Below are 11,757 nucleotides of genomic sequence, written 5' to 3'. Positions count from 1 at the left end.
CACTATGGCCATTTGACTTATAGCAGTGTCCAGTGTTTCCCATACATTGAGTTATTTGTGGCGGCTCGTCACAAATAGATTTGCCAAAAGGCTTATACTTTGTTGAATAAACTGAGCACTGCACATTTCAAAATTAAAATGCAGCGCTGGTGTTTTTATGTGAATGTATCTTTGAAAAGAACCAACCGTCTTCAGAAAAGCTTCGGTGTCATTTTCATATCGTCTTTCATGTAATGCCTGATAAAGTAGCGTTTGTGAGTGCAGTGCTTATTTGATTACAGCCGTTACCGGGGAAACCGCTATATCTCCCGGTCCAACAGCGCCTCCTGCTGGCAGAGAATGAATTTGCATTTGCAAATCTGTGGGAATCACTGGTGTCTGTCAGCAAACATAAACAAAAAGCATGCTTCATTTTCATTTTCCTTAGTACACAATGTAACTACAGAAGAGTCAAGTTTTAAATAGGAAAAATATAGAAACTCTTTGGTCATTTTTGAGCGAGATGCTAACGGTCTAATCAGATTCAATGATCTATGCTAAGCTAAGCTAAAAGTGCTACCGCCAGACCCGGAGATCGGCTGAATGGATTCGAAAACGGTAAAACTCAACTGTTTAACTCTAGGGGAGTTGGAAAATTAGCCTATTTTCAAAAATAGTGGAGTGTTCCTTTAACTGCTGGCGGTTTTCATTGTATTTCGTATTTCTATATTCAGAATGTTATATTTCAAACATTAAAGGGTTAGTTCACCCAAAAATGAAAATTAGCCCATAAATTACTCACCCTCAAGTCATCCTAGGTGTATATGACTTTCTTCGTTCAGACGAATCCAGTCGGAGGGATATTAAAAATTGTCTTTGATCTTTCAAGCTGTTTCATGGCACTCAGCGGGTGTTGCATGCATCCGTCCAAAAGAAGTGAAATAAAAAGCACCCATCCATAAAAAAAACAGTCACATGGCTGCGGGGGGTGAACAAAGGCCTTCTGTAGTGAATCGACGCGTTTTTGTAAGAAAAATATCCATATTCAAAATGTAATAATCACTTTAATGTAGCTTGCGCTCACTGTTGTACACAGAAGCAGTTCCAGGCGAATGACGTATGGAGGTCGGCTTTGCGCATGTTTATGGACTAATTTTCATTTTTGGGTGAACTAACCCTTTAATCTCATAACATTATGCAATTTAAGTTTGCAGTGTAAATGCATTCATGCCACCTCTGAGCTGCATTAAACAGTCTGTTTAAATACATCTAATGCCACTTCAAATGCAGATTCTGTGTCACATCTGCAGTGCAAAGAAGGGGCAAATATCACGGCATAATGGGAAAGTTAATTTCTGCCATTGATCAGAAGGTGCTCCTAAAGCACAAGAGCTCCAAGTGAGAGCAAAGATTGCCTGTCATTTTAACCCACTTTTGTACATAGTTAGCATGTTTTACTCTAGATGTACCCCACTTGATTGCCGCAGTGGTGTTGTTGAGGGCCTCTCTGAGTATGTGCGTGCATGTGTGTCAATGTACATGTTACAGACATGTTCAGCAGAAGACACGTCCTACTCCACACCTCCACCGGTTTACATTCCTCATTTTCATCTGCTGTCATCTGAACCTCTCCGCCTCTGTCTCTAATCCTTTGACGTGGCTTTAGACTCTTCAGGCCGGAACGAGTTCAGTCTCGGCATGTTAAGGCATACCTGTGGACATGCAGTGACAATGGCACGCTACGCTTAAGCAGATGGTTTTACTCTGCTTTACTGTATGTTAAATCTACTCCTATAAGTGTAAATAATGTAGATAATGATATTATTTTCAAAAACGTTCACTTTGAAACACATTTTCAAATTTTTTTCCAGACTCCAAAATGCCTTTGTCATGTAAATGAAGAGCTAAAACACATAAAAGGTTTGAAGTTTTTAGTTGAAAACAGTGTAGTGTAAATGACCCCTTATACAGTATTGTGATTAATAACACAAATGCTGTCCGGCTTCGCTACTGTTCGGACACTCTTGCTTACTGCTCCACTTTGCTCCCTGTTTATGTACTTTTCTCAGACTTTTCTAAGATTTTAACTTCAGCAGATCAGCACAGTGCTCAAACAACACATTTTTGGCACAAACACTAAACTAAAAACTTTTCGGGACTGGAATAATACTACGAAAAAGAAGACTCTGCCTCCCATTGCCAGCAGCTTGCATTCCGAAGACGGGAAAGCACAGCTGCCTACATTCAAACAGATGAGAAAGAAAATGCCTCTTGTGGAATCTACTTGCTGCATGTAATGCAATAAACTTCTACAAAGGTTTGCGGTTCTTGAAACAAAGTTACTTGCTGGACTTCCAAAACAGGCGGAACACACAGCAGACCGTTGTCATGGACCCTTGAATCTCAACAGTTAATACCAAGTGTAGAAGAACAAGCCAAAACTGATCGACAGACTAATTGATGGCACAAACAGGGAGCGAGACCCAAAGGCACTCGAGACATCAGATTGTCACAAGTGTCTCATATTGCTGCGGTAGCATACTCTACCCCAGATACATCTATGACAAGGCTTGCAAACACTGGTATTCTACCACCCCCTATACATCTTGAGAACAGATTTGAAGCATTAATGAATGTGGGTGTGGAATCCCCAAATGTGATTGAACATGGATCGTATCAGCCAGCAGCTAACATCGCTACTAACAGCCGCTCAAGGTGGAGCAGACAGCGGCATTCAAATCAGAGCGCAGCCGAGCCCAGGACTCTGATAGTGGGTGACTCTCTTACCAGAAACATCAGTAGCAGGACTACAACTACATGCTGCTTTCCTCAAGCAACCGTCTCTGATATGAACAAGGAACTTCGGAACATTCTAATGAAGCACAAGATTGCAAAACGGATCATCCTCCATGTGGGGAAGAATGATATTCGGAAAGAGCAGTCAGAACTCCTTAAGAAGGATTTCAGTGAACTCTTTGAAAAACTTTGAAGACTCAAAGTTCAGTCGTTCATCAGTGGACCACTCCCAGCAAGGGGAACTAACATGTTTTCTCAGCTTCTTGGGCTGAATACATGGCTACAAAGAACCTGCAGTACAAAAGGAGTCAACTTCATCAACAACTTAAATCTTTTCTTGGGCCATAGACAGCTGTTTAAACTGGTTGGCTTCCACCCAAACAAACTTAGTGCAAGAGTGTTAAAGGACAATATCTATTTCTCCCTCCGTCATCCTTCAGTAATGTGCCAATCCACTCAACCTGAATGGCACACACACACCTGGACAAAGACTGCTCATGGAAACTATCCAGGCTGAGCCCTGCCCACAGAGCTCATCACAGACAGACTGTGACGTATCCGAACAGCTCCAAGACTCAGCACCCAAGGACGACTTTCTGGAAAACAGCCAGGACAACATATTTCAGCCACCGGAAACACCAGAGCCACAGCCCCGCTCACCAGACACTTTATCCCTCTCTCCAGCATCTCCACTTCTAAGCTTCTCACAGAAAATGGAGGAACTGGTGTATGCTGTAACCAAACTCTCCTACTCTTTCGCTGCAAGCCCCCAGATATCAACTAAAAACGGCGGGCCCCCAACCACCAAAGCCTGTGGGCCCAGCTTGTCCTCCTCCTCCAGTGAGAGCTCTCCGGCCACTGCCACAATGCCAGGGCCCAAACCCTCCTCCATCTGCTGTATGTTTTGTTTCCAGTCAAGACTTGGAGAAACTTGTTCATGCCTTTATCACCAGCAGGGTGGACTATTGTAATGGTCTCCTCACCGGCCTTCCCAAGAAGACCATTAGACAGCTGCAGCTCATCCAGAACGCTGCTGCCAGGATTCTGACTAGAACCAGAAAATCTGAGCATATCACACCAGTCCTCAGGTCCTTACACTGGCTTCCAGTTATATTTAGGATTGATTTTAAAGTACTTTTACTCGTTTATAAATCACTCAATGGCCTATGACCTATATACATAGTGGATATGCTCGCTGAATATAAACCTAACAGACCACTCAGATCATTAGGATCGAGTCAGTTAGAAATACCAAGGGTTCACTCAAAACAAGGGGAATCCGCTTTTAGCTATTATGCCGCCCACAGTTGGAACCAGCTTCCAGAAGAGATCAGATGTGCTAAAACATTAGTCACATTTAAACCCAGACTCAAAACTCATCTGTTTAGCTGTGCATTTATTGAATGAGCAGTGTGCTACGTCCGAACTGATTGCACTGTATTTTAAATATAGTCATTTTCTAGTTTTAACGGTTTTAAATTCATTTTAAATCAATTTTTAAATAATTTTAAAAGTTTTTAAATTCCTCGTTTTATTGTTGTGATTATTTTTTTATGATTATTTTACTTCCTTTTATGTAAAGCACTTTGAATTACCATTGTGTATGAAATGTGCTATATAAATAAACTTGCCTTGCCTTGCCTAATATACAGTGATTGTGCATTAACAGCTGCCAACTATGTCAGTACGCAAGTAAGTAGTTTGAACTTATTTACCCAGCGCAATTCATTGCATCCCTGACCCTGACTACAAACTACAAATTGGACAAAAACGTAATGAAAGCTCAAAGTCCACAGGAATACTGTGCTATATTCCTTCTGAAGCCAAACTGATATTTTCATGAGAAACAGAATGGAATTTCAGTCATTATTAACTGATCAAAACAACATGATGGAGAGTGAATAATGACAGAATTGTTATTTATTGGTGAACTAGTCTGAAATTCACATCTGTCCTCACTGATAAGATGCTTTTAAGCAGAGAGTTTGTGAAGATGTGATGCTGCATTATGGGTGATTTAGGCCAGATTCACCTAGTCGTTTGAGTGTTGTGTACTGACGTGATTGGTGAGATCCCACACACTGAGCTCTGCTGACTGCGGTGCATCTGAGGACGTGATGTGAGGTGTTGCTTCACTGAACCTCTGACGAGTCCTCACCAATCCAGCCAGTGGATCCATTTATTACTCAAACTATTAGTCATATTAATAATTGCAAAATAAATCGACATAAAGCAGTTCAGAATATGACATATTCTATTATTTATTCGGTATGCTAGATTTAATAAGACCTCTTGCAGTCCGTAATTTTATCCCTTAAAATCCCTCTCGAGCTAGTCTTAGACTGCTCACTGCTCCTAGAGCTAAATTAAAACAAAGAGGAGAATGTGCCTTTGCTGTTACTGGCCCTAAACTCTGAAACAGTTTACCATTTCACACTAGGTCCACACCCACTTTATAGATTTTTAAATCTTTACTCAAAACTTATTTTTCTATTGCTTTTAATGTCCCTTGATGACTAACCTTTACATTTGACTCTTGTTGGCAATTTTGATTAAAACATGTTGTGATACTTTGTTATACCATTTAAATTTGGATGTAATTTTCAATTGTGAATTTATTTTTTGATTTCTGTTGACCTTTTATTTATTCTATCTGATGCTGTAAAGCACATTGGTCAGCTGTTGCTGTTTTATTGGTGCTATATAAATAAACTAAACTTGAACTTGAAACTTAAAACTTGTCTTTTATAATCAAAATGATATATTTAAATGTTTTTCCCCCAAAAAAGAATTTCTGTATGTCTTAATTTGCTCAGACCTGCTCCACTTCCACTACACAATGGCAGGCAGCCATATTTGATAAACTGTTATCGGAGAGTGAATCTGTGAGTGAATATATTCAAATTCTGAATGGATTGTTAAGTTTAGAAATTGTGCAAAGAGCGCTCCCTTTATAATCACTAAAAAACTGCCACTCATCTTAGTTCATCGTCATCTTACAGAGTTCCTTTATAATCAGTGAAGCTCTACACTGCACACTGAGGCCCAGTTTCACAGACAGGGCTTAGCTTAAGCCAGGACTAGGCCATAGTTCAATTAGGATTTGAAAGTAATTTTTATAGACATGCCTTAGAAAAAAACATTACTGGTGTGCATCTTGAGACAAAACAAGGGCACTGACATATTTCAAGATCAATCAATGCAAGTTTCTTTCAGTTGAAACAGCTCAGACTTACATTTTAGTCAATACACAATGTATGTTATAGTGAGAGGATTCACAAGCTTGCATAACTCAGCACTGGTGAGTGGATTCTGACTTAAACGCCTCTGATTAGCCACTGCATTCATGAATAAGCAGATCTGTTTATGACTGCGTTTGTGACGGTTGGAAAGGGAAGTGCATTCAAACTGCATTTTTGAGACTAGTTTTAATGAGAAAATTCTCAGCAATGCTGTTGACTGATGAATTTGCATATGGTTGGTCTGTCTGTTTGTAATACGCGTAAACAACGTTAAAAACTTAAAGTATTAATGTGAATGTGTTATATGTACTGGTATAGTGTTTATATGCATGCACTGTGCCAGTTGTGTGGGTGGAGTGTGTGTGTGTGTCAACGCATGTCTTTTGGCTTTGCCAGAGCCGTGTCTGCTTTGTGTTCTCTGCCTAAATTTAACCTGCACTCTTCAACCAAAGTCAATATGGCATCATGACGCTGTAATTTTCCTCCTACAGACTGGCCAAGGCTTTTCTGCTCCTCTCCGCTGGCGCTGATAGTTGTGTGTGTAGAGGGAAACGACTGGCGTCTTAGTGCTTTTTTTCTTTAAACCAAATTATTACAGTGCAACACAAAGTAGTTTTCAAAGGAATAGTTTAAGCCATTACTGACTTTCTTCTGTGGGCTGTTTAGAAGAATGTCCAAGCTGCAGTTTTCCATGTCACATCTATTCTGTCTTGACAGGCATCTCTGGTATTCCTCCAGAACTGAACGCTGCTGTTGTGCTTGTTTGTAGGGCCCAGCCAGCTGTGTGTCCTTCTCGAGGACCGGAGACTTCTTCGCCTCGGGAGGTGCAGATGAACAGGTGAGCTCATGTATTATCTGCTCAGACGTGAGTGTTCGGCTGTGCTGTGTGCGTCGTGTTGATGACGTGACCTGCTGCAGGTGATGCTGTGGAGGACTAACTTTGACAGCGTGGATTACAGTGAGGTGCTGCAGCAGAAAGGCGCTGGAGATGAGAAAGCTTCGGATCACAGAAGCTATAGCCAGCCGTCAGCGCAGGTAAGATGATCACATGATCACCTCACCGCAGGTGTTTGCTTCACTTAAAACGCCACTATGAGTGCAGAGTCCTCAGCTTCACTCGACTATCACATTCACATAACCATACAAACATAATGAACTCATGCCAAATTAAAGCTTTTTAAATGTTTTTGTCTCGTCGCTCCGGCCGGACAGGGCATCATCACAATGTGGTGAGGGGTGTAACATTCCCGTCACTCGCTTGAGGTATTCGGCCAATCACAACGCACTGGATAGCTGGCCAATCACAGCACACCTCGCTTTTTCAGACCGATGAGCTTTGTAAAAATCGACGCGTTTCAGAAAGGCGGGGCATAGAGGAGAAACAATAATGTACAGTATGTGGAAAATAATGTGTTTTTTGAACCTTAAACCGCATAAACACATTTCATTACACCAAATACACAAAATAATGTTCTTTTTAGCAGCATCATATGACCCCTTTAAAAAATTTCACATTTTTTCAAGGGAAGACAAATGTATATGAGTGAGATCTTGTAACTGAGTGAGATCTTGTAACTGAGTGAGATCCTGCACCTCTGCTGAATCTGCAGCACCACTGCTATATATAGTTTAGCTGAGTTGTGAACTTGTGAATACTGTATGAGAGAGAGACTTGAAATCAACAATAAACCACTTTCTAGCACTGAGTGTACTCGGAAACCTTTAACGTGCAACACAACATGCGGTCTAATTCAAGATGAATCAGTGGAAGTGATTGGCTAATCAGTCAGAAGTGGACACAGGAGTCATTGATATGAATCAGACAGCTCACTTCCCCTCTGAATCGCCTCATGTGTGTGACTCATGTGAACTATTACTGTGCCATGGGAACTTTTGGAAAGCAGAATTCAAAGTCTAATTTGTATGTGTGCTATATCCACAAACCATTCATCAGACTTATTTGTATGGCAACGTGTGGATCATGAGATTCTTGTGTAAAGAGCACTCATTATTCATAACACGTGTATGAGAAAGATTCACTGATAATGAGTGTGTGGGAACTACAAAATAAATTGTAGGTGAATTACATTAGAGGGAAGTTATGTCCTAAACTAATAATTCAATATACATATATATCAAGCGATATATATGTATATATCAAGCGATTAGTCAACAGAAGAGACAGACGGCTGCATTTGCCTCTTTAAGAAGAATCGCTTTATGTATGCCCCAATTGTAAGTCGCTTTGGATAAAAGCGTCTGCTAAATGACTAAATGTAAATGTAAATGTATATCACTCTTTGTGAAGTACATGCATCTGACAGGCTGTAATGCTGTTCTGTTGCAAACAGGACACTTTGTTTTGGACAGTGGCACTCTGGTAGATACGGACCTTATTAGAGCCCTATGAAATCCTATTTATTTTTTTATTTAAACAATACTAGTTAAAATTCAGACATTCTGTGTTGTAACTTGATTTTTATGGATTCTTTGTTTTATAATTGAATACAAATGTATTATCAAAAACAGTGGCAATCCAGTGAATGCATGCAACTTCTACAATGTAACTGAGTTTTTATAAAAATGTAATCGAATTAAATTTGAAGAATTACTTACTCTTTTTTTTTTTTTGGAAAATAAAGTCCTTTACAACAGATGTTTACTGTTAAAATTAAAACATGGAAGAAAAAATGTGTGATATTCCTTAAAAATATTTTTGAATAAACTTTTATTATTACTCCAAGAAGTACATTCTCCTGTACTATAGTTATAGATTTGTCACAAGTTAATAATTGTTTTTGTGGATTGTAGTGAAGATCTTTGAGTTTTTGTGTGCATCTGCTAATAGTGTTCTCAAAGTAAATGTTGAAATGCTGCTGAAGAGACTCTCAGAGCAGCTCTGAAGTTTACGCGTTCATGTCCTCGTATAGTGAGATGCAGACGAGTGCCACGCGTGTCGGTATGTGTCACATACACAACATCCAGACTGTCATTCCGTGTCAACTCAACCAGTGGTCCCCGGCTCAAACGTTTGATTTTGACAATATTTATTCTGAAGAAAGATAAACATGTATAGTGAGGAAAGCCAACATTTTAAATTTCATGAATGTATATTTACTGAGTAATCCACTATTTTGTAGAGGGGGGTCAAAATGACAATTTTCACCTGAGATTCAGAGCCAAATTACAGGGGGATAAAAATGACTTCAGAAAGATTGCAGCATCGTTACGTTATTTTACAGAGAGATTGGTAGGTCTATTAGTGAAATCTGTTGACTTCAGCAATCTATGTTACAATATATGCCAGTGACAAATGGCTAAAAGCACTAAAAGCACCAACATTTGCATGCCTGTAACTCAAGAAGTATTAAAGATACCTTAATGCCCTTTTAGATTTTGGGTCTTAACAAACTTTCCTTTTGGCATCTTCATTTTTAAGGCTATCTATGGTTCGATTCCAGCAAAATTGGAATCTCAATATGGGTCTAGGAGTAATCTGTTAAATTGTACACATTTTCAATGATCAAAAACCAAATGTTGGTCACTTTGCATACAGATGATACTTCTTTTCTTTTAAAGGGGTCATGAACTGAGAAACCAAAATTCCCTTTATCTTTTAACATATAAGAGGTCAGTGTACTTTCAAAACATCCTGTTTTCAGAACTCAAAACTTTGTCATTAGTCTAAAAGCAGCTTATATTGAAGGCAGTCCACCAAAATCACAGCTTTTGGAATGTACAACTGCAATGTAATAGTGTGGCTAAACACCGCCTCCACAGAAGATGATCAACGCCTGCTTCTACATCACTGCCTGTTTAGCCCCGCCCACCGATTCTACATCACTGCCTGTTTAGCCCCATCCACCGATTCTACATCACTGCCTGTTTAGCCCCGCCCACCGATTCTACGTCACTGCCTGTTTAGCCCCACCCACCGATTCTACATCACTGCTAGTTTAGCCCCAGACACCGATTCTGTCACTGCCTGTTATCTACATCACTGCCTGTTTAGCTCCGCCCACCGATTCTACATCACTCACTGCCTGTTTTAGCCTAAAAGTGAAGATGCCAAAAGAAAAGTCTGTTAAGAACTAAAATCTAAAAGGGCATTAAGATGTCTTTAATACTTCTTGAGTTACAGAGAAAAGTGCTTTTTCCTATTATTAAATGGTCACCACTGGCATATAATGCAACAAAGATTGCCAAAGTCAACAGATTTGACTATAGACCTACCAATTTCTGTGTAAGAATAACAATGATGCTGCAATCTTTCTGAAATCATTTTTATCCTCCTGCAATTTGGCTCTGAATCTCAGGTGAAAATTGTCATTTTGACCCCCATCTACAAAATAGTGGGTTACTGAGTAAATATACATCCATGACATTGCATATTTTGGCCTTCCTCACTATACATGTTTATCTTTCTTCAGAAAAATAAAAAATTTGAGTTGGGGAAGTTTCTGAAATTTGGTTGATTTGACACAAAATGACCCAGCAGTCTTTGTGTACTTTAATACTCACAGAAACTCATTCATTTTGCCATTTGATATTTGGGATAGTTCACCCAAAAATGAAAATTCTGTCATTAATTACTCGCCCTCATGTCGCTTCAAATCCCTAAGACCTTCGTTCATCTTCGGAACACAAATTAAGATATTTTTGATGAAATCTGAGAGCTTTCTGACCCTATTTCTGTGTAAAAGCATTTATTCAGAGCTCTATGCTTACTTTTCTTTTTAGGAGCACTTTTGAAGTAAAGTGATTGTAAAGTGATTTACAGGGTCTTTTTTGTTTTTTAAACTTTGTGATGGAATTATTCTTATTTTATTAGAAGTATGTCATCTTTTATGTCAAATTCAAAAAATTATATTTATAAGAACAAGGAGAATAAGAAGAATAAGTTACCAATCATATGAAATCAGTATTAGCTAAATTAATTTGTACTACAGAGGTGGCACAGAGAAACAAAAATAGCTTGTAGGTGTATTTTCAGATGTTTAACGAGGCTCAGAGGTGGCATGAGTGCAATTAAATTCATAAATTAATGTTGATATTAATGTTTTAAATATTAATTTTTGAACATAGAAATATTAAATTATTTAACTAACTAAAAGTATACAATAAAAATAAAACTGCCAGTAGGTGGCGGCAAGTCACTTGATTTTATCACTGAATTATTTATTCAGTTGATTCGTTCGAACAGCCGATTCATTCAGGAACGAAGCAAGTGCTTGTCTTTATGAATGGGTAATTGAATCATTGACTCACTAGATTCGTTTAAAAACACACGTTCATTCATAAACAAAACAACGCTGTGGTTGCTTTTGGAGATGCGCAGCTGTGACTGCTTGAAACTATTTTTGATGAAATAGAGCAAAATCAGACAATAGTGTTATAGTCATACAATGTAAGTCACTTAATATTAAAGGAGTCCGATTATGCTCTTTTACAAAGTCTTGATCTTGTTTTGGGGGTGTACTAGAACAGGCTCTCATACTAGGTTGTTCGAAAAACACATTATTTTTCACATATTTTACATTATTACAATATCTCTCTCCCCAGTCTGGCATGAACGGCTTGAATAGTTCCTGTATCAAATGAAGGCCCGCCTTCTGAGATACAAATGTGCTGTGATTGGTTAGCTGGGCTGGTGTGTGCTGTGATTGGTTAGCTGGGCCGGTGTGTGCTGTGATTGGTTAGCTGGGCCGGTGTGTGCTGTGATTTGCTAGCTGGGCCGGTG

General features: G+C 39.2%; 1 protein-coding gene across 1 annotated transcript in view; it reads left to right on the top strand.

The window, feature by feature from the left end:
• The window catches only part of LOC107669928 (POC1 centriolar protein homolog A), a gene marked incomplete at its 3' end in the record, with an annotated part of 34,722 nt that extends 27,670 nt beyond the window's left edge, over positions 1-7,052 (top strand). The window contains exons 8-9 of the mRNA XM_016462361.1: positions 6,787-6,855; positions 6,936-7,052. Of these exons, the coding sequence (XP_016317847.1) occupies positions 6,787-6,855; positions 6,936-7,052 (186 nt within the window). The remainder of the gene's footprint in view (positions 1-6,786; positions 6,856-6,935) is intronic.
• Positions 7,053-11,757: the final 4,705 nt, after the last annotated feature.

Source organism: Sinocyclocheilus anshuiensis, unplaced genomic scaffold (genome assembly GCF_001515605.1).
Source record: "Sinocyclocheilus anshuiensis isolate Anshui unplaced genomic scaffold, SAMN03320099.WGS_v1.1 scaffold905, whole genome shotgun sequence".
Lineage (NCBI taxonomy): Eukaryota > Metazoa > Chordata > Actinopteri > Cypriniformes > Cyprinidae > Sinocyclocheilus > Sinocyclocheilus anshuiensis.
This window is presented reverse-complemented; position numbering and strand designations above follow the sequence as displayed.